General features: G+C 32.3%; 1 protein-coding gene across 1 annotated transcript in view; it reads right to left on the reverse strand.

Moving 5' to 3' along the window:
• Positions 1-75: 75 nt before the first annotated feature.
• LOC131693693 (frizzled-like) overlaps positions 76-24400 on the reverse strand; it is a 333538-nt gene continuing 309213 nt past the window's right edge. The window contains exon 5 of the mRNA XM_058981743.1: positions 76-7923. Within this exon, the coding sequence (XP_058837726.1) occupies positions 7367-7923 (557 nt within the window). The 3' untranslated portion in view covers positions 76-7366. The remainder of the gene's footprint in view (positions 7924-24400) is intronic.

A 24400-nucleotide genomic window follows, 5' to 3' on the forward strand; every position in this document is an offset into this window, starting at 1 on the left:
AAATAGAATTTTTCTAAATTTGGATCAATTTTTTACTTATTTTTTTCGTTAAATATTAAGAATTTCGTTAAAAAAGATTGTGTGAATATTTGGAAGTGGATGCTTTGCGAAATATTACAATCATAAATTTAAAGGAAGATAATTTTAGATTAATCGCCCAGTGATAGGCCTGTTATAATTGAAATATCTCGTAAAACACTTTGAGTCCCATTATGAAATTTTCTCACGGAATCTTCTTAATATCATTGTTATCAAAAAAAAATTGTTTTCGGGATGACTTCAAAAACAAAATAAGTTTAATTCCCTCCACATTTTTTTGACAAAATGCAGAAAAATTAAAAAAAATTCTATTCAAACTTTTAACATGAATTTTATTGTGAGAAATGACATTTGTTCAGTGTATATTTTTTCCCGTAGAGGTATTCATTCCATATAACTCGCTCCCAGATAGTATTGCTGTATAAAATAGCATAATAGAACAATTTTTATTTGAAAGTAAAGCACGCAAAAATGTCTACGCTCTTTTAAAAAATTGCTCTGGTATCGAAATGTTGCGATTGCCAGAGAATATCATGCAGATCCATAAACCGAACACTACTGCAGAGTTTTGTTCTAGGGCCCTATTCTCACAGTCACGTCACTTAGTGACTAGAAGAAAATTTCCTTCTAATCACCAAGTGACGTGACTGTGAGAATAGCGCCCCTAATCGGAGATGGTCAAACTTGATGATCCCGGATGGTGTAATCTGACCTCCATAGGTGCAAGACGTAGTTTGAGGGCGAAGAGTACCTTCATCAAGAAGACGGAATGATGACTAGTAAGAATTTCTTCGCGCATACTCCATAAAGTGTAATCATAAACTAAGCGCGCTGCTGTTTATAATTTCTGGAATAGTTCATGTAGTTGTTACATGTAAAAGTTGTATTTCATAACGCTGATGCTATTCTATGTCAGTAGCTATCAAACAGCGTTAACAGATGATATAGCGATTTTAGAAAACAATTACTAAAATACCACCCTTTTTCGACACACCACTGTCAAAAACTGTGGAAACGAGAATTTTTCGGTTGCATTTGCGTTTTTTTATGTGGGAAGCAAGGAAGTAGAAGCTTTCAGAGCTGACCAATAAATACAAGATTTGGCAAGCGATCTGCTTATGTGGAAAACGGAGTACGTCGTTTATGACTACAGGGACTTTAAACGGGGAGATTTACCTCAAGGAGTGTCTACAGAAGCGTCTGATTCCTCTATTGAAGCAACACGAGTGCCCTACGATCTTTTGGCTGGATCTATCTTCGAGCCACTATTTAAATGTTGTCCTGGAGTGGCAAGAAGCTAACGGGGTCACTTTCTTATCCAAGCACATGAAACCCAATCCCCCCCATTCCAACGCACCGGAACTAAGACCCATTGAAAAATACTGGGCAATTATAAAGTAGGCACTACGGAAGCATCCCAAGAGGTCAAATCTGAGGTAGACATGCATAAAAAGTGGGTTTCCGTACAGTTAAGCGTAGCGTGAGAGTGAAATAAATATGCCATAAGCTTACTAAAGGATTACGTTTTATTGTCTGAAATTTTGAAAAGGATCAGTCCACTAGATAATTTTCTACGAACTAAAACCGAAATTACGAACTCTTTTTTAACGAAGCAAGTTCGCAAAAAAATTGAATACGTGCAGTACAGTATGAAGTTGTATATGAATTAAAATATTTTAGCTACCTGTTCTTATTAAAAGTTGGATAATTTTGGAACAGGGTTGACGAGTACATGACGAAAATCGATGTTGAACGCAATTTAGGAAACCAAGTTGGCGACTTCCGGTTTAGATAAATTCTCAATAACCTGGGTATTTTAGTAATGGGGGTGAGAAGTAGATGACGGAAATCTGGACGAGATCTGGAGCCATTTTGAAATTCAAGATTCCGGTTAGAGGTGTGCGCCACGCTGCCGCCGCAAATGATTTGTACATGCCGCTGATTTCAGAAAAAATGGTCAGTTTGAGTTTTGACCCGTCGACCATATTTAAACGCACGCCAATTCTATATTTGACCTAAATGTGTACTGAATGAAAGAACTCAGGTATGTTCTTTGTGAAACGATCACCTTATTGAATATAACACTTTGATTTCGAACAGAACGGCATTTCCGTTCCGAGTTCTGGACAAACGAAACTCAGCTGAATAGGTCGGTAAACGGTATGTGTTAAGCGGTGGTGCAATATGTGCTAAGAATATCGTACAGGCTCATGGGTTTTAACTACTAATCCTGGTCTGGCAGTTCAGAAGGTAAGGCGTTGGTTTCATAAGCAACCCGTTGTATGCTCGAGCCTCAGCCAGGAAGGGTTCTTAGAAGTCAGTAGGATCCTTGCACTAGTCATGTGATTGTCCTGTTCATTGTTAAGATTCGGATACGAAACGAAACGAAGAACTGAAGACTAGGGCTAAACAGACTTTTTTTTTGATTATAGAGGTTTTAATCTTAGGGTCGCTCGCCTCTTTTCGGGTTAAAGAAATATCTTTTTGGAAAAATCTCTAACCCTATGTGCGGGGTTGGGAATTAAACCCAGGTGAGCTGCGTACGATTTACCAACTACGCTATGCCCGTCCCCAGGCTAGACAGACTCATATCGGCATGGTGGAAAGTTTTCTGTTCTAAGTTTATAACAGATTCACTCAAGAATATCATCCTTTCAATTTTTCGTTTCTTTCGTTTCTATTTGATGCAGTAGAACATTCCCGCAGATAAAATGTAGTAACATATTCACCTAATGTTCTTAAGATCCATATTAGAAATCCGCAGCATTTCGCAATTTTTTCATACTACGATCCTTTGCTTACGGAATACGTAGCCAAAATATTCAGTTCTGTGTATCATATGATCAGACTAACCCGGAAAACGCCCAGACTCAAATCCAGATCATTTTTCTAACATGTTAAATGATATTAGTACTGCATTACGCAGGTGATGAAACTGAAGAAAGGCGACTTTCATTATTCCACTTCACGAAAACTCCGTCATATAGCCTTATTAGATAGATTCATTTAAATTTAATCAAATATAATTAATTTCCGGTTGAAAACCACTGTATTATATTGAAAACTGATGATACCGCTACATCATCAATCCTTGGCATAGTTTTGAAACACGCAGATACAAGAGTCAACACGGCAAGGTTCGAGCAAGAAGTCATTACTACTTCCCGTCTCATCAAAAAATATATAACGCCGTATTACGCCGCCGCGCCGCAACCAATTTTGGCGACCGGCGTCACGCCGCCACCGCTGGTCTAAGTCGCACCAATGCCGCCGATAACGTTATTTTTCATCGGCGCTCACATTTTCTTCCGGTTTAGATAAATTCCCGTTAACTTCAACAATATGAGTATTTTCGTCATGGGGTTGACGAGTGGATGGCGGTAATCGATGCCTGGAGCCATTTCGAAATTCAAGATGGCGACTTTGGATTAAAATTAATTTTCTAGAATCTCAACGGTATGGGTATTGTTGGAATGGGGTTGTCGAGTGATTGACGGAAAAGGACGTCTGAAGCTATTTTGATATCCAAGATGGCGACTACTGGTTTGGAAATATTCTATGCAAACTCAACAATGTGGATATTTTCGGAACGACGAGTAGATAAAGAAAATCAATATTTGAAAACATTTTGGAATCAAAGATGACGGTTAAAATTTCTTTAGAACCTCAAACCATTTTCATCATCTACTTGTCAAGCCCGTTCCAAAAAATATTCATATTGTTAGGGTTTCGGGAATATTGTTCAACTGGAAGTCGCCATCTTGGAATTCGAAATTGCGCCAAACACCCAATTTCATCATCAGCTTCACACGCCCTCTACAAAATTTTAAAATTGAGGTTATCGAGAATATCGTTCAACCGAAAGTCGCCTTCTTGGATTTCAAAAATGGTTCCAAATATCATTTTCATCTTTTTTGTCAGACCTGTACCAAAACTGCCCACATTGTTGTGGTTTACCGAGAATATTAACGCTATCTTGACCTTCAAAATGACGTCACTTTTCGATTTCCGTCATCTACTCGTCAAGCTTATTCAAAAGTACCCTTATAGTTGCAGTTGTACAGAATTCGCTCAAATGAAGCCACAATTTAGGAATTCGAAATTACGCCAAACTACCATTTCTATCATCTACTCATCAAGCCCGTTCCAAAAACACTCATATTGTTTGAATTACCAAGAATATTGTTCAACAGGAAGTCGCCATCTTGGACTTCGAAATGGCGTCAAACGTAAATTTTAATCACCTACACGAATTTAGAATATTGCTTAGCCTGAAGTCGAGTTCCAAATGGCGCCAAACGTCCATTTCCATCAACTACTAGTAAAGCTCGTTCCAAAAATACCCATATTGTTTTAGTTATCTAGAACATTGCTCAACCAGGAGTCACCATTTTAGATTTCAAACAGACTCCAGATTTTCCATCATCTATTTATCAAGACCGTTCCAAAAATGCCCATATTGTTAGAGCTATCGAGAATATTGCAATCAAAGCAGCAACTACTTCAACATAATTCATTCTTCTCACCCAATAAAATCTTCTAACTAACTCCGCCTTTCAGTATGCGCAAACCCAGTTAAGTCTGCCCGTACTTTAGAAATACCTACAGAAGCATGTTGTCAGATGTCTTAGTGATAAAAAACGCATCACGTATATCGGAAATATGAATAACGTGTGTGCCAATAAAACGTAAGTAGCTATACAGACTCATCACCCTTGGTATCTACAGCAATATTTTGATATGAGAGGCGCGCGCGTGACTCTTACTTCTGTGGATATCTTTTAACGTTTTTTAATAACTTTAATAATTAAGTAACAAAAATCAAACTAAATAATGTAATTCAAAGAAGCGTAATAAATAATGTTTTGAATTCCGCCAATGGCGCGGCAAGTTTAATCTATCCAGACATCGAATTGAAAAAACTCATTCCTTGTTCAACAAGGAATTCTGTGATGAACTAAAAAAATGTATTGTCCTCGCAGGATGTTGTTATAATTGTTTCCACTGTTTTTTGGTCTTCGGAAGTCGCCATCTTGAATTTCAAAATGGCTCATCAACTTCAACTTCCGTTCTCTACTGAACAGTCGCTTTCAAATGACACCCATATTGATCATGATTCTCACTATTTCCTGGAAATTGCAAGTTACAATCTTGAATTTTCAAATGGCGTTATTTATCAATTTTCGTTGTCTACTGACTGCCCCTTTCGAACGACAGCTGTTTTGATGACAGTTTCTTTGATATTCCAAAATAGTGTTTATCAATTTGCGATGTCTAATGACCACCCTTTTCCAAACGACACCAATAATGATGATGGTTTACTTTCAGGGAACCGGAAGTCACCATCTTTGATTTCAAAATGGCGCTAATCGTCAATTTTCGATATCTGCTGAGCACCTTCTTTTAAATGACAACTATATGGATGATGGTTCTCACTATCTTGTGGTAACCGGAAGTTGCCATCTCGGTTTTCACTGCGGCGCGTCAATAAAATGTCTGCATGCTAGTGAAAAATTTGCTAAAATTTCATCACCCACAAGTCGGAACAAGAAATAATCTGAGCACCTGTTGTGACCCTATATATTATTTTCTTGGCGCAAAAAAGGGTTAATATTTTATACCTCTTATCCCCTAAAATTTTTTTCGAACAATTTTTGAATGAATTAATATTTGATTTCGGATCAAACAGAATATTTTAATCCACTGTTGTTCTGAACAAAATTTTAACCCATTCTGGTTCTTAGCCTCTCATTTAGTTTAAATTTATCTTAAAGGGGTCTTTCAGTGCAGAATAAATGAAAATGAAAAAGAATAAAATTGATATTTTTATTTTAACAAATTTAGCGACTATATTTTAAGAAAAATTTGCTCTAGAATTGATCTACACGAATTTGACTTGGTTCGTCTGCTAGAGAACACTAAACGGATTTTCATATGAGAATGACAAGATCAGGCCAAAAAAAACTGAAAAAAATCGGTTGTGGTCAAATTTGGGGCATTCAAAAACGGGGGCTTATAAAATCGGCTCTTCACTGTATAAGAGTGTTCTGCTTGTGTTACCCATACATACTTTGATTGGGAACACCTCACAATGTAAGAATGTTCACAAAAACTTTCGAAAAAATCGAAAACAGAACAGGTCATATAATATAGGTCTTCAAATGTTCCAAAAGCGGGATACCCTGCTCTTTCACAAGGGCATTTTTAAACTTTTTTTTTTAAATTTTACGAACGTTTGCCTTCATGATTTTTTGTTAGGTCAAAATGTAGTACAAAAATACCATTGTTGGTTCTCAATCAGTCTAAGATGGCAGAGTGAAAGATGCCACGTCCGACCGAGTCAAAATCAAGCCTTTGTGAGTCCTCAAGAAGTGCAGCTGTCACTTCTGGAGACTTTTGGTCACTTATGGAAGCTAGATTTATCAGTTGACATTGAAGAATGGAATATTCGCCACATCCGCGGATCCCTTGCCAAACAAGGATTTGGTAGCGAAACTGGACGTCTTCTTCCACTTCATGTACAGCTTCCATGTGCAAGTTTTGCCCCCGTGGTTAGGTTTCCGCCTTTGTTTGTTGCCCTTCGAACTTTGTATACGTGTAGTACAAAATGTTTCAAATAAATTGAATCCTGAATGTTGAATTGCTGTTTGAATCCATTTAACTCTTACGTTCCCAACCTCCATTTCATTAAAATTATTAAATTTCAAAAGAAAGATCCTCAGCCGCGTTCTAACTAAACTTTATGCAGTTGTTTTGAAATGAATATAAAATTTGTCTAGTTTTAGGAACCAAGACCATCTTTCCGGAAATGACCATAGTTCCGGATATATTGTTGGGAGTACTGGGGTTACCCCCTTTCCCGAAAAACGAAGAACATTCATACCGGTTTTCAAACCCGTCAATCGCAAAAAAAAATATCTGAAGAGCACGATACAATATGGTTTCAAAATAAAACTGAAGTCAAGCAGCTGCAGAAGCAGTTGCTAAATTATAATAGAAATAATTGGTATGAGTTTCACTATTCGCCTCTCTTCCTATTGTCTCTGAAATATACCATCGTTTGAAGCAGTCACATTGATAAACTTCCTTTACTTGTAGAGTGTAAGCTACCGGCAATTTCGAAATCAAGTACTTATATTCTTACAATAAACAAACCAAAATAAGACTAAGCTCTCAATTCTTGTCAACCTACAACCCTACTGGCTTACCGATACAACCTCGATTGCGACATTCAACCGACGACAGCAACACTTGGATCCCCCCGCGGGGCCTTACCGCATCTCTGTCAACTCAATTCCAGCCCTCCCCTCAACTTCCCCCTTCTACCCTAGACATAAGCACCTCGATTTCTCGTGTCCTTTCCCTGCAAACGCTCCGCAAACTGCCTCCAGCTGATGACGGTCTTTCCGGACCACAGCCACACACTGGAGGTGACCCCGACCAGCATCGAGCACACGTACTTCACCATGTAGATGTGAAAGATGGGCTTGCCATCGTCGGGTCCGACGGGTGGTGGCACTGCAGCGTGCCTACCACTACCGCCGGTCGGGCAGGGGATCGAAAAAATCTTGCACATCTGTCGGTTCCACTGGACCATCCAGTCGTCGAAGTTGTAATACTCGTAGAACAAACAACCCAAATAGCCGAGCGCCGGCAGGATGAAGAGGCCGCTGAAGAATCCGATCCGCAGCATCAGCCGTTCCAGTTTGTCGGTTCGCGTACCGTCGTGCTTCATGACCGTCCGGATGCGGAACAGTGATACGAAGCCGGCCAGCAGGAACAGCGCCCCGATCGATAAGTAGATGCACAGCGGTATCAGCAGAAACACCGCCAGCGAGTGGGTATCCAGTTGACCCACAAAGCACACTCCGCTGAGGACGTCACCTGAAAAATGCGAAGGAGTAAAGAGAAAATTGTTAAAAAGATAAAAGTTAACATAATTGCTTATTCACCCTCAGGCGTTTGGCTTTGAAGGAGAGTACGAAAAAAACAGCTTCACTGGGGTCGTGAGATCTGGGTGAGTCTAATCTGAGCTTGTAACGCAGCCATTCAAGCGTCATCGTGGCTATACTCGGTCAATGGCAAGAACCGTAGAGGTATAAAAATCATAATTAAATTATTGAAGAATTCCCGTTACATGTTTGCTGTACCTCTAGTCGTGAATAACAAAAAAAGCACCGTTTATTATATCGCATCAGTCGAGTTTGTGCGCACTTTGATAGGTGCACTTTATTGGCTTTCTTCCCGGTGATGCCATGGTGAGAGCATGCAATATAACTATTATTACTTGCTGTTAGAGATGGCCGGGTTTACGATTCTCGAAGCCGACAGAAAACCTGTGAATTTATCACTCTTCAATATTCGACCCGATTCGAATCTGAGAATTTTAAAACTTGAACACGTCTAAACCAAAATGGATACTCCCAAAATAAGTTTTCCTCGATTACGAGAGTTTGTAAGTGGGACAGCTTTGTAAAATCCAAAACCCGAGCATCTCTACTTGCTTTTATTAGGAATGCAATGTCAGCACGGGCGTGAAGTGTGATACGATTCTGATGGCACGCTTCTTCCCTACAAGCTATAACGGAATGTGAGCATCATTGCCCTTCCAGGGCAAATAGAATCTGGCTGGCAACGATAAGTCGATCATGGATTGGTCCAATTAGTGTAAAAAATATAACAATTAGATGGATGAATGAAGAACGAAGATGAAAGGAGACAGTAGCGATAATTTTTTGTCTGATCCTGGGGAAGTCAATATGTAAGAATCGATCTTTTTAGTCCTACGCTGCCGTTATAAGCATATTTGTCCCATGTACTATGAGATTCACTATATACATGGGACAATTATGCGTAATAAAAATTTGTTCCTCCTGTGACCGCATAGGCCAGCACTAACTTTTCATAGAGGAGAGATAGCATATCGAGACGGTTGGAAGAATTACTGCAAAATGTCTGTTCTAGAACTTTGTAGAAGACACCTAATTTATATCTATCTCCGTTGAAATGTTAGTGTTGGTGATCCATACCGTGCCACCCAACGGTGAAAATGCGAGCTAATCTCCATGTGAATTTTCTAAAAATTGCATGTTGGTCTGGTAGCTTTACTTGTCCGATTTGTTTCAAATTTGAAGTGATTACTCCAGGTGGAACGAGAAATCGACTCAGGGTGAGCCGATGAGAGTCATTCTGTTCTTGCCACTCTAGTGCACAGTGGTCCGACTTCACAATTAAGGGATCATCCATAAATGACGTAACATTATATGGGAGAGAGGGGAGTTTTGTATTTTGTGATGATGTGTGACGACAGGGGGGTAGGGGGTCATGTCATGCTACGTAGCTTTTTTAAAGGGGAATAACTAACATAGTTTCTAATTATTTTTTTTAATTTTGCGGGGTCAAGGGGGGGGGGAGAATTACCGTCAAGCTACGTAATTACCAGGGGGGGTATTTAGAGGTTTGTGACGAAATGCTACGATGGGGGAGGGGGGTGCTAAAAATCACTCAAAAAATGCTACGTCATTTATGGATCGTCCCTAAGGAGGACTAAAATGTTTGTAGCTAAACTTTATATTTTAGAGCTCGATGTCTTCATAACAAATAATTAGTATCAAACAGGCCATCTTAAGATGTTGATGGTATTAGGGTGACTCTTATTGTTAGGGTACTACAAAAAATTATTTTCTAGATGTGGGAAGATAGAATATTGCAGTCTTCAGCAACACTGTAGAGGAACTTATACCAAGAAACTTTGCTGAAGACTTCATAGTTGTATCTCCAAAAGTTTTTATTTTATAGCTATTTTAATTGAGCAGCTTAGGGTGTTCCTATCAAAAAAAACTGTTTGGAAATAATTCTTATTTTTTTTATTTCTGGTAAATGGTGTCTTCGGACAACTTTTAAAACTCGTTGAAGCTTTTTTTCATAATAAAAGAGTTAAATTCGCCAAAAAATAATGAAATTTAAACGACATGTAAATCAATACGAATGTAAACATTCAAAGAAGTTGAATTCGATGCACTCAATGGGAGCATCACAAAAAGCATATTATTTTACATTTTCGTTCGTGTGATATAACATGTCATTTATTTTACAGCAATATTAGATTAAAAATATAATTAATTTTATTATAATATTCAGTTTTTCCCCATACACCTTAACATGCAGTCTGTTGAATAGATGCCTCCACTGTTGGCTTCAAACACCTAGCGTCAACTGATTTCAAGAATTAAAGATATCCGGATATGGAATTCAACTCCGGAACCGGATATCGGATCAACTAAACATGTATTCGCAGCTTATGGTGGTGTTTTAAAGGTTCCGAAAATTGGCACGGACCACGAGTATGGTCTTTTGAAGGGGTTGGATTGTGTCTGGGCCCATGAGATTTTGCTCGGGTATACCTTTCATTTGAATTTAAGTGTGTGTAAATCGGTTCAGCCATCTCTGACAAAATTGTGTGAGATTAAATGGCACACACCGTGGGATCACAAGAAGCAACTATGTACAAACAGGAAACTCACACATACGGAGCAGGCGCGGCGAATCCGTTCGCTAGTGGTGTTTTGATGAGATCACCACAACCAGCAGAAGTTGAAGTTATTCAGAAAGAGCAGGAGGAGGAGAAGCGTCCACAACAACATTCATAAAGACATTAAGGAGATGGAATCCGAAAGGCGCAACTGTCCGCCGTGAAGGAGTAAGACATGGAAACGTTGAGAGCTGAGCAGGGCCGCAGAGAGAAAATGCGGGCCCGGGAAGTCCAATGTATGGGCCCCCATCAATGTGTATTGCCTGAGTACAAGAAAGTCAATGTTTGAAATCCATTGGAGTTCGCTGATATTATGTATAGCACACTGAAATTTTATATTTATGTACCATTTTTTGCTCTAGTTGTTTGTAGTGCCAATGAAGGAAAAGACGTAGAGTTTTTTTATACTTTGGGAGTTTTTAATACCTCTTCGGCAGTTTTGGTAACTTTGAAAAGAGCCATTTTTGTTAATAGTATTTATAAAAGTAAGGAAATGGCAAGATTAAAAATGCAGTAATCACAAAAATTAAAAATATCTAAACGGCGATCAACGGCAAAAGATAAAAAAACAATAGGAAAACTAAATATTAAAAGAATATACAAAAGAGCTAAAACAACAAAATCAACGAAATAAACAAATTAATGTTAATTGTCAAAAAATGTTTAATCGAGAAAAACCAAAACAAACTATAAAAACCGATTTAATCCACCTTGCAGTGAGATGAGACATTTCTTACACATTTCACTATTGGATTAGTTTGCAGAACTCACCAGAAGTAGGCACCCAACTAGAAGTGCGATGAAAATAGTTTCTAGTCTTGCACGAATAAAATCTCGCTTAAACTGAATAAATTATAGAAATCAACAAAACGAACGAAATAAAAAAGTAAAGCAAAAAATGAAATAATAGGTTTTTAAATTCAATAAATGAGTAGAAAAATTAATGTAAACCAAAATTATAATATACACGAATCAAATTAGATTAGGTTATTAAATAAAAATTAAGATTATATTTAGAAATAGTTATAAGATTAATAGAATAATTTGACTCATACTAACAAATTGAATGAAATAAAACGAATAACTGAACATGAAATGCATAAAATTAAAGATATGAATAAAATGAATCAAATGAATAAAATGAATCAAATGAATCAAATGAATCAAATGAATTAAATGAATTAAATGAATCAAATGACTCAAATGAATCAAATGAATTAAATGAATCATATGAATCAAATGAATCACATGAATCATATGAATCAAAAGAATCAAATTGATTTAATTCATCCAGTGAATACAATGAATCAAATTAATGAAATGGATCAAATGAATAAAAAGAATGGATGAACAAAATGAATAAAGTAAAAAATAAATGAAATGCATAAATAAAACAAACGAATCAAATAAACAAAATGAGCTGAAGTGATAAAATGAATAAAAAGAAGAAAATTGGCAGAATTAAATGCATTGATTAAAATGAAAAATTGAACAATGGTAAAAGGTTATAAATTAATATAAAGAAATAAATTGAATCAAATAAATTATTTTGATGAAATTATTGAAACTGAAAAAGTAGTCAGATTATTAAAATGAAGAAACTGAACAAAATGAATAAACTGGAAAAAATGAATAAAATGCATACAATGAAAACAATGAATACAATAAGTTAAATGAATGATATGAGTAAAATGCACAAAAAGAATAAACTGATCAGAGTGAATCCAAAGAATGAAACGAATAAAATAAGTAAAATGAACGCAGATGAACAAAACGAATAAAAAGATGCGGAATGAAATAATTAATTAAAATGAAACGGTCATATATTTGAAGCTAAAAACATTTTTGAATAAAGAAAATGAATAAACCGGATTGTACGAATTTGAGAACCATTGCATCAAAAAGTTTTGAAATGTTTTGAAAATCCCATCTTCTGAGAAAAGGCTTATAAATATGCAATGGACTTTCTAGGGCTTCCATCTTTTTTGGTTTTATTCTTTTTGTTTTCATGCTTCTTTACTTGACGGCGTCGTTTTAAGATTATCTGGTGTTTCTACTTTCTTGTTGGACCTTAATTATTTATCAGGAACCTGGAACGTTCAATTTGCTTTGGAATTCGAAGTTTACTTTTTGGTCACATATTCCCGAAAAAAAGATTTATGTACAGAATAGAATTTACTGGTCCAGTATTTTAACACGCAATTGAATATAGTAAAGTGAGACAAGGTTACATGTGCATTCAAGCCCCTTGAACAGAGAACGACAGGGAGAATGCGATTCGTGAATGAGACAGGTAGATATTTCAAAATTTTTATTTGCATTGAAGTAAATAATGTGAAATGTCTAGGCTATGTCGATAGCATAAAAGCCGTGCATTCAGTTGATTGCAATGCAGTCTCTTTCCATTCATCCTTATAGCTTTCATATTGTTTTCGTTCGGAATTCTCGTGCAGGAAATATGGATAAATAAGTCCTATACAGACCAATACTGTGAAAAAGAAATGGTTCAAACTACTCAGTATATCCAGATATAGACGACGATAAGTTAGAAGACACATTGGAATAGCATCCCCCATCGAGAGTGGGTACTTTGGGAGACTTCTTTTCCTGGATCTGATTTGTGGATATTTTTGGTCTTTGATCCGTTTTTTTTTTCATGAAAGTTCGTACCAATACAACGAATGTGCAGCTGATATAACTCATGGTTCATTCGCCTGCGCAACGTTCCGTCTTCCATCTGCTACACCTTTCGTTCGAAAACTCCAAGAGCGCGTTGGTCCTCCACGAGCATAGTCCAGGTCTCGTGGCCGTAGAGGACCACCGATTTAATCAGCGTCTTGTAGATAATCAACTTCGTGCGGCGGCGAATTTTGTTCGACCGGAGCGTCCTCCGGAGTCCAAAGTAGGCACGATTTCCCGCCAAGATCCGTCTCTGAATTTCTCTGATGTTATCATTATCGTCGGTTACCAGTGAGCCCAAATACATGAATTCGTCGACCATCTCGATTTCGTCACCGTCAATCCGAACTCGGGTGGGAGGTTCACATTGTCGTCTCTAGAACCTCTTCCTCTCATGTATTTTGTCTTCGAAACGTTGATGGCAAGACCAATCCTGCTGACTTCAGCTTTCAGTCTTTGATCATATATTTCATTCAAAATTCAATAGAGATACGAATAGTGGAATGTTTCTTTTGAAAATTTTCATCGTCAAACTTTCATATTACCCAGTTCGCAATTACAATTAATAAATATTTCAGATTGGCAGATTATCACACAACTTAGAAATCGATACAGAAATAGCTAGATAGATGCGATAGAAGAGAGACAGAGAGAGAAAGAGAAAGAGCGAAATAGAGAGAGAGAGAGAGAGAGAGAGAGAGAGAGAGAGAGAGAGAGAAAGAGAGATGGAGGGGGGGGGAGGCGTGTGAGGAATGGCAAATGTTGGTTAATGCAGTGACATTATTTTTATAGGTATATTATTATGATATATTGATTTCTTTCATTCTTGTCATAATTAATGTGAGTAGTAAAAGGAAAAGAGCTAAATTGTCACTAGATTTTTGGGCTTCAAACATACAGTTGCTTTCGGTGACGCCACGAGTATAATTATATGAGAAATCTTTTATCTCACTACTAGGTGAATTACTTGTTGATTTGTGTATTGATATACCATCCAACATTTACCTCATGATTGAACGCAATGCCTAATCCAAAGGATAAATACTAGAACTCACTGTTTCTTTATCAACACATTATTTTGTCTTTGAAGTGAACTTATATATTGATTTTTGAGAAATAGTTCATTTATTATAAAGGTAATTCACAAAATGTTCTCAACATCGAATTCCTTGAATCACGTAGATGTGTTTTCATACCCCGATATTCAAAATCGGTTTAGTTTTGCCCCTAAAACACCAGTAAAGCAATACTCTGTATGAAACAATCTCATTTTTAATTAGTGGAAATTGGTAAGCGAGGACTAAAAATACAAAATGTTTAATATCTCCGCCGCTCGTGCATGGATTTAGACAATCTGTAGCTTGTTAGAAAGGTATTTTTACAAGCTTTCTATTTATGTGCGGTTTGTGGGACGATATTGTATTTTTTTAAAGTTATTTGCAAAAAACCTGCTGTGTTTTGACAAAATCACCCATATCTCAGAAAGTAAACAACATATCGAAAATCAAAAATAATAGTGTCAAATGGCAACGTTAGGCCTTTCATTTGAAACTAGTTTCATTAAGATCGGTTCAGCCATTGCTGAGATAATTACATGACATTTTGTACATACATACATACACACACATACAGACATTGTCTCAATTTGTCGAGCTGAGTCGATTGGTATATGAGACTCGGCCCTCCGGGCCTCGGAAAAAAACCGGTGTGGCAACCCTAAACAGGGTTTTTTCTTTCAATAATTACTTTCGATACTAATCCAGCGCTTTCGAAGATTGGAAATTTAATAAATCAAAAAAATCGATTTCAAATTGGCGAAATTTGAAGACAACCTTATGACTTCTTATCAAACCATTTAATTGTTTAACCCTTACAAGTCTGATCATATTTTTGTTTCGATTATAGACATTTTAACCTTAAGGCCATTCGCTTCTTCATTCAGGTTAAGAATTTTTCTATAACAAATCTCTATTCCTGTGTGCGGGGTTGGGATTCGAACCCAGGTGAGCTTGAGTCTGATCTTGTTTCGATGCGAGAATTAGGTTGGTATAAACATATCAAATATGCAGTAGTTTAGAATTTTCGCTATTCTAGTTACCTCATACACAAAATATTAAATTTTTAATTGTATTCTCAAATAAATTTTTGTCGAAAAAGTATTTGTCAAAATTTTAGTTTCTATTAAAAATCCGGGCCCCATTCAAAACTTCGGGCCCGGAGGGAAACACCCCGGTCCCCCCCCCCTCTCGGCGGCCCTGGAGCTGAGCGATCATTGATTGGCGTCGGCTAAGGCTATTATCTTCCTATCCTCCCACCAAGCAGTAGAAGGAAAAGCTGGTTGGAGTGGTTATTTTTTGTCATTTTATCATCATTTTGTCATCATGTTTTCATAAATTTGTTGGCATTTTATCGTCATTGTCATCATTTTTTCATAACTTTTCATCATTTGTTGTCAATTTGTCGTCATTTTGGCATAAATTTTATGTCATTTTTTTATTTTGTCATTTTATGCTTTTTTAATTTCTTTTTTCGCTATCAATTTTCATTTTTCATTGTTACTTTTAATTTTTCATGTTTCATTTTCCTTTTTCAATTTGAAATTTCCTATGTCTGCTTTTCCTTGTAGCGTAGATCGTGTTCGAATGATGTGTTTTTAAAATCTAAATTGTTACACTATTTTATTAACATAGATTTCGAGCATGAGCATGATGAGCGTACAATTCGTGGTTGCCACTCCGTTATTGACCAGAACTATCGAAATTGCACAGAGAATCAATTGCTGTGCATCATCAATATGCTCGTTTCAAGAGTTATATGCATTAGATAACGTTGTTACAGTCATCGGGTAAGGAAATATGTGTTAGTATAAGGGATACAAGACTTTGGATTCATCTTGATAAGTTATACAATCTACGTAGCTCTCCAACGTGTTTAAGGCTCTGAGCAGCCGGCTTCCGAGAATTCATGAATGTTTTATCGTTTGTTGAATTGATTAGAACATTGTCAGTTTACATAAAATACAACTTTAACTCCAAACAACCTTCTACCGTCATATTTATATTCAAATAAACTATTTTATAAGCGCAGGTTTTGTCGTCTTGAGTTAAGTAGATTTTGAAAGCTCCAATTTAAAGGATGTTTCAATTAAAACAATTTTTGATCCTCAAATATATATTCTGCTGTGAATATTCTCTACCCACAAATCACTCATCCTCGTAGTATGATATTACTTAACTGGTGTCAGATCTGAATCGTGAACATTTTAGATATAAAGTTTTAAAAGTTGAACAGAGTTACTCTGTCCATTTGAAGTTGTTAATATTATTGCAATGGGGCTTGCACATATCCCAATCTTTTTTTTCAATTTTTCAATAAAATTTGAATTTTGTTTATGAAATATGAAAATTGAAACTCTGCAACCGCTAAAGCCTAAAATTTCGTGACTGAAATTTTCTTGGATAGCTTATTAGAGCATGGTTGCCAGAAACTGTCCCAAAATATTTGTGTAATCAAAATCTGCATGAAAAAAATAATTTATTTGCACATATGGAGTCCAAAATCATAATTTTCGAAAAAGTGACATTCAATAAAGAAAATAACATGGTATTATATGCTTAGGGTTTACAATTCCGCCTTTCACACACGACAGGCCTTCAAATGAGTTGTTCCACTTACATTTATAGATTCGAGTAATTTTACATTTTATTTTGAAAGCAATTGTAAATAGAATTTACCAAAGTAAGCCATTGAATATTCTTCTCTTAAACATCAGTTGAAACCTACCAGTTGAAACCTACTACAACCTACCTATCAAAACAAGAGTTTGCGAAAAAAATAATGAATTCGGTGTAAATCAAATCAATTAGCGTCAACAGATATTTTATCTATTTTTGTTCCGCAGTTATTTTTTAACATAAAACGCGTTCCCGGCATTATTTACACAGTAACATTCATGACACGCTATCAAGGTTCAGCGGCATAATTCATCTCTGGTCAGCTAGAGTCATGAAAGACACCACGAGTCAGTCGGGTTCACAGCTATAACATCATAAAAGAGCGTTTTAAATATTGAACTTTAATCAACAACTTCGTCTTTTGCACACCAGGACTTCATTGCTTCTATAAACTCCCCAATGAAATAAGATCTAGTACCTTGAGCTTTATTATTGGCGTCTTAATTGATAGTCAATGACAGTCACCTTATAGTTATATCAATGCTCTTCAGTATAACGGTGAATCCCAGTGATTCTTTTTCGCAAATAAAAAAACAGTTCAAATTTTACTACATAATAATGTATTCACTGCAATCAACCGATCGCAACAAGCATGCTCAAAACCTGATTTATCCCGGCCTACACTCCGCAATCTCCCTACAAACATCTCGTGATTACAGTTTCTTTCATTCTTTTTCATCTCCAGCTTACATTTGCCATTTCGCCGTATTTGTATATGCTCGAGTGCTGCTGGGTTGGGTGCTTCGGAAGGGTTCGAAAGAATAGATCGTAGATCAACATCAGAATGATCTGCTTTTTTATTCTCTCACTTCAGAACTATACATACCTACCTGGTTCCTCCCAGCAATCGGAAGGCACGGTACAATCAAAACACACATTCCACACCGTTGGAGGTGGGCCGTCATAGATCATGACGAGCTGAAAAAAAATCTCTCGGCGGTTCGGTGGTGCGATGTGATATCAATTTCCAACGCAATGGTCTTCATCGGTCCGGTGGTGGAACCATTCTTGCACCATCACTCGGAGTGCTGCTAGAGATTCGGGTTACCTCCAAAACAATCAACCGCTCGCTCCCTCGCGGCGGGAATGCCGAAGAATAGGACCGCGTGTGATTTCGATTTTTTGATGTGGGGCAGGTTTTGTATTTTTTCAAGAGAACTTGATCCGAAGTGCTCGCCGCGTGATGGCGATGGGATTTAAAAGCTTATTGCCGCGAGGGGTTCAATGACCGATCGAATAAATTGAGTCATTTGTTCTCGGGAAGTGGAGCCGAAAGACCATTAAACCGTAGATCAGCAACGACTGATTTGCATTCCAAAAGACACGGTTGATTGATTGGATTAGTTTGATGGGTTCTCCCTGAGAACTGACAAATCTATGCGGAGCCCAATCCGGGTTTGAGTCCAAGTGTCAGGCCTTTTTATTTTGATGTGATTCAACGGCCACTCTACCCGATACAGGCTGCGACCATGCCAAGGGCTATTGGGTGGTGGAGGGTAAACTATTCCGTTATGCCGTTGATAGTGAAGTTGTTCAATGAAGAAAATAGGTCCTCGAATATTTATTACTCTTATTCCGGAGGACCACTTTCCGTGACTGTGCTATTCAGTAACTGAGAAATGAAAAGTCGAGGGCAGTCACTGCTGTGCTGTGATACCGGAACAATCTTAGGTATTTATTTATTTACGTGGACGAAATTCGATCCTGAAAAGATTTTTTTTCTTATCGACTTTCTTCTTGAAAGTGCCAACAGTGCCCGACGGATGGAGAAAAAATGTGCTATTAATATCCGTAATGGAAGAAGTGAATATTTATTATTGGGGTTGGGTATTTCCTTGATTTAATTCGACTGCGATACGCCTCGGTGATTATACTGCGAGATAAATTTCCGCAGCATGGATGATTTGCTTCCATAGTGATTGGGTGGGGAGGTAAGCAAGCGAGAAATATGATAGAAAACCCATTTAATCATTTTTCAGGTCATTGGGTTATCCGGTTGAAGAGGAAGGCTGGATCGAGTTGAAAGTGAAACTGTGAATGTCCTTTTTTGATTTGTTTTGCTAAAATAGGAAAATTTGAGCACAAATGTATTAAAAGAGGAAAAGACAAAAAGACAAAAGGACAAAAAGACAAAAAGACAACAAGACAACAAGACAACAAGACAACAAGACAACAAGACAACAAGACAACAAGACAACAAGACAACAAGACAACAAGACAACAAGACAACAAGACAACAAGACAACAAGACAACAAGACAACAAGACAACAAGACAACAAGACAACAAGACAACAAGACAACAAGACAAGACAACAAGACAACAAGACAACAAGACAACAAGACAACAAAACAAGACAAATAAAGACAAAAAGACAAAAAGACAAAAAGACAAAAAGACAAAAGACAAAAAGACAAAAAGACAAAAAGACAAAAGACAAAAAGACAAAAAGACAAAAAGACAAAAAGACAAAAAGACAAAAAGACAAAAAGACAAAAAGACAAAAAGACAAAAAGACAAAAAAGACAAAAAGACAAAAAGACAAAAAGACAAAAAGACAAAAAGACAAAAAGACAAAAAGACAAAAAGACAAAAAGACAAAAAGACAAAAAGACAAAAAGACAAAAAGACAAAAGACAAAAATTACAAAAGACAAAAGACAAATTCAAATTCAAATTTTCAAATTTTTCAAATTTTTCAATTTTTCAAATTTTTCAAATTTTTCAAATTTTTCAAATTTTTCAAATTTTTCAAATTTTTCAAATTTTTCAAATTTTTCAAATTTTCAAATTTTTCAAATTTTCAAATTTTTCAAATTTTTCAAATTTTCAAATTTTTCAAATTTTTCAAATTTTTCAAATTTTTCAAATTTTTCAAATTTTTCAAATTTTTCAAATTTTTCAAATTTTTCAAATTTTTCAAATTTTTCAAATTTTTCAAATTTTTCAAATTTTTCAAATTTTTCAAATTTTTCAAATTTTTCAAATTTTTCAAATTTTTCAAATTTTTCAAATTTTTCAAATTTTTCAAATTTTTCAAATTTTTCAAATTTTTCAAATTTTTCAAATTTTTCAAATTTTCAAATTTTTCAAATTTTTCAAATTTTTCAAATTTTTCAAATTTTTCAAATTTTTCAAATTTTTCAAATTTTTCAAATTTTTCAAATTTTTCAAATTTTTCAAATTTTCAAATTTTTCAAATTTTTCAAATTTTTCAAATTTTTCAAATTTTTCAAATTTTTCAAATTTTTCAAATTTTTCAAATTTTTCAAATTTTCAAATTTTCAATTTTTCAAATTTTTCAAATTTTTCAAATTTTTCAAATTTTTCAAATTTTTCAAATTTTTCAAATTTTTCAAATTTTTCAAATTTTTCAAATTTTTCAAATTTTTCAAATTTTTCAAATTTTTCAAATTTTTCAAATTTTTCAAATTTTTCAAATTTTTCAAATTTTCAAATTTTTCAAATTTTTCAAATTTTTCAAATTTTTCAAATTTTTCAAATTTTTCAAATTTTTCAAATTTTTCAAATTTTTCAAATTTTTCAAATTTTTCAAATTTTTCAAATTTTCAAATTTTTCAAATTTTTCAAATTTTTCAAATTTTTCAAATTTTTCAAATTTTTCAAATTTTTCAAATTTTTCAAATTTTTCAAATTTTTCAAATTTTTCAAATTTTTCAAATTTTTCAAATTTTTCAAATTTTTCAAATTTTTCAAATTTTTCAAATTTTTCAAATTTTTCAAATTTTTCAAATTTTTCAAATTTTTCAAATTTTTCAAATTTTTCAAATTTTTCAAATTTTTCAAATTTTTCAAATTTTTCAAATTTTTCAAATTTTTCAAATTTTTCAAATTTTTCAAATTTTTCAAATTTTCAAATTTTTCAAATTTTTCAAATTTTTCAAATTTTTCAAATTTTTCAAATTTTTCAAATTTTTCAAATTTTTCAAATTTTTCAAATTTTTCAAATTTTTCAAATTTTTCAAATTTTTCAAATTTTTCAAATTTTTCAAATTTTTCAAATTTTTCAAATTTTTCAAATTTTTCAAATTTTTCAAATTTTTCAAATTTTTCAAATTTTTCAAATTTTTCAAATTTTTCAAATTTTTCAAATTTTTCAAATTTTTCAAATTTTTCAAATTTTTCAAATTTTTCAAATTTTTCAAATTTTTCAAATTTTTCAAATTTTTCAAATTTTTCAAATTTTTCAAATTTTTCAAATTTTTCAAATTTTTCAAATTTTTCAAATTTTTCAAATTTTTCAAATTTTTCAAATTTTTCAAATTTTTCAAATTTTTCAAATTTTTCAAATTTTTCAAATTTTTCAAATTTTTCAAATTTTTCAAATTTTTCAAATTTTTCAAATTTTTCAAATTTTTCAAATTTTTCAAATTTTTCAAATTTTTCAAATTTTTCAAATTTTTCAAATTTTTCAAATTTTTCAAATTTTTCAAATTTTTCAAATTTTTCAAATTTTTCAAATTTTTCAAATTTTTCAAATTTTTCAAATTTTTCAAATTTTTCAAATTTTTCAAATTTTTCAAATTTTTCAAATTTTTCAAATTTTTCAAATTTTTCAAATTTTTCAAATTTTTCAAATTTTTCAAATTTTTCAAATTTTTCAAATTTTTCAAATTTTTCAAATTTTTCAAATTTTTCAAATTTTTCAAATTTTTCAAATTTTTCAAATTTTTCAAATTTTTCAAATTTTTCAAATTTTTCAAATTTTTCAAATTTTTCAAATTTTTCAAATTTTTCAAATTTTTCAAATTTTTCAAATTTTTCAAATTTTTCAAATTTTTCAAATTTTTCAAATTTTTCAAATTTTTCAAATTTTTCAAATTTTTCAAATTTTTCAAATTTTTCAAATTTTTCAAATTTTTCAAATTTTTCAAATTTTTCAAATTTTTCAAATTTTTCAAATTTTTCAAATTTTTCAAATTTTTCAAATTTTTCAAATTTTTCAAATTTTTCAAATTTTTCAAATTTTTCAAATTTTTCAAATTTTTCAAATTTTTCAAATTTTTCAAATTTTTCAAATTTTTCAAATTTTTCAAATTTTTCAAATTTTTCAAATTTTTCAAATTTTTCAAATTTTTCAAATTTTTCAAATTTTTCAAATTTTTCAAATTTTTCAAATTTTTCAAATTTTTCAAATTTTTCAAATTTTTCAAATTTTTCAAATTTTTCAAATTTTTCAAATTTTTCAAATTTTTCAAATTTTTCAAATTTTTCAAATTTTTCAAATTTTTCAAATTTTTCAAATTTTTCAAATTTTTCAAATTTTTCAAATTTTTCAAATTTTTCAAATTTTTCAAATTTTTCAAATTTTTCAAATTTTTCAAATTTTTCAAATTTTTCAAATTTTTCAAATTTTTCAAATTTTTCAAATTTTTCAAATTTTTCAAATTTTTCAAATTTTTCAAATTTTTCAAATTTTTCAAATTTTTCAAATTTTTCAAATTTTTCAAATTTTTCAAATTTTTCAAATTTTTCAAATTTTTCAAATTTTTCAAATTTTTCAAATTTTTCAAATTTTTCAAATTTTTCAAATTTTTCAAATTTTTCAAATTTTTCAAATTTTTCAAATTTTTCAAATTTTTCAAATTTTTCAAATTTTTCAAATTTTTCAAATTTTTCAAATTTTTCAAATTTTTCAAATTTTTCAAATTTTTCAAATTTTTCAAATTTTTCAAATTTTTCAAATTTTTCAAATTTTTCAAATTTTTCAAATTTTTCAAATTTTTCAAATTTTTCAAATTTTTCAAATTTTTCAAATTTTTCAAATTTTTCAAATTTTTCAAATTTTTCAAATTTTTCAAATTTTTCAAATTTTTCAAATTTTTCAAATTTTTCAAATTTTTCAAATTTTTCAAATTTTTCAAATTTTTCAAATTTTTCAAATTTTTCAAATTTTTCAAATTTTTCAAATTTTTCAAATTTTTCAAATTTTTCAAATTTTTCAAATTTTTCAAATTTTTCAAATTTTTCAAATTTTTCAAATTTTTCAAATTTTTCAAATTTTTCAAATTTTTCAAATTTTTCAAATTTTTCAAATTTTTCAAATTTTTCAAATTTTTCAAATTTTTCAAATTTTTCAAATTTTTCAAATTTTTCAAATTTTTCAAATTTTTCAAATTTTTCAAATTTTTCAAATTTTTCTAATTTTTCAAATTTTTCAAATTTTTCAAATTTTTCAAATTTTTCAAATTTTTTAAATTTTTTAAATTTTTCAAATTTTTCAAATTTTTCAAATTTTTCAAATTTTTCAAATTTTTCAAATTTTTCAAATTTTTCAAATTTTTCAAATTTTTCAAATTTTTCAAATTTTTCAAATTTTTCAAATTTTTCAAATTTTTCAAATTTTTCAAATTTTTCAAATTTTTCAAATTTTTCAAATTTTTCAAATTTTTCAAATTTTTCAAATTTTTCAAATTTTTCAAATTTTTCAAATTTTTCAAATTTTTCAAATTTTTCAAATTTTTCAAATTTTTCAAATTTTTCAAATTTTTCAAATTTTTTAAATTTTTCAAATTTTTCAAATTTTTCAAATTTTTCAAATTTTTCAAATTTTTCAAATTTTTCAAATTTTTCAAATTTTTCAAATTTTTCAAATTTTTCAAATTTTTCAAATTTTTCAAATTTTTCAAATTTTTCAAATTTTTCAAATTTTTCAAATTTTTCAAATTTTTCAAATTTTTCAAATTTTTCAAATTTTTCAAATTTTTCAAATTTTTCAAATTTTTCAAATTTTTCATATTTTTCAAATTTTTCAAATTTTTCAAATTTTTCAAATTTTTCAAATTTTTCAAATTTTTCAAATTTTTCAAATTTTTCAAATTTTTCAAATTTTTCAAATTTTTCAAATTTTTCAAATTTTTCAAATTTTTCAAATTTTTCAAATTTTTCAAATTTTTCAAATTTTTCAAATTTTGCAATTTTCTCAAATTTCTCAAATTTTTTAAATTTCTTAAATTTCTCAAATATCTCAATTTTTTTCGTTTTTCCCAATTTCTCAAATTTCGCAATTTTTTTCGTTTTTCCCGATTTTTCCAATTTCTTCACTTGCTTAAATTTTTCCAATTTCTCGAATTCTTCCAATTTCTTTGATTTCTCCAATTTATGTAGTTTCTGTAATTCCTGCGATTTCTAAAATTTCTACAATTTCTTTAATTTCTCCAATTTCCGTCCCCAGTCTCTCTAATTTTTACAATCTCTCCAATCCCTCAAATTTCTCCAATCTCTCCAGTGTGCAATCTCCAATCTCTCTAATCTTTTCAATCCTTTGAAACCGTCGAAATCCTCAAATCTCCAATCTCTTCAATTTATTCAATCTTTCCAGTCTCTTGAATCTCAAAATTCTACACTCTCTCAACAGCCTCAAAATCTTCACAAAGCACCTGATCTGTTCAAGCGCTC

The sequence above is a fragment of the Topomyia yanbarensis genome, chromosome 3 (assembly GCF_030247195.1).
Source record: "Topomyia yanbarensis strain Yona2022 chromosome 3, ASM3024719v1, whole genome shotgun sequence".
NCBI classification, from domain to species: domain Eukaryota; kingdom Metazoa; phylum Arthropoda; class Insecta; order Diptera; family Culicidae; genus Topomyia; species Topomyia yanbarensis.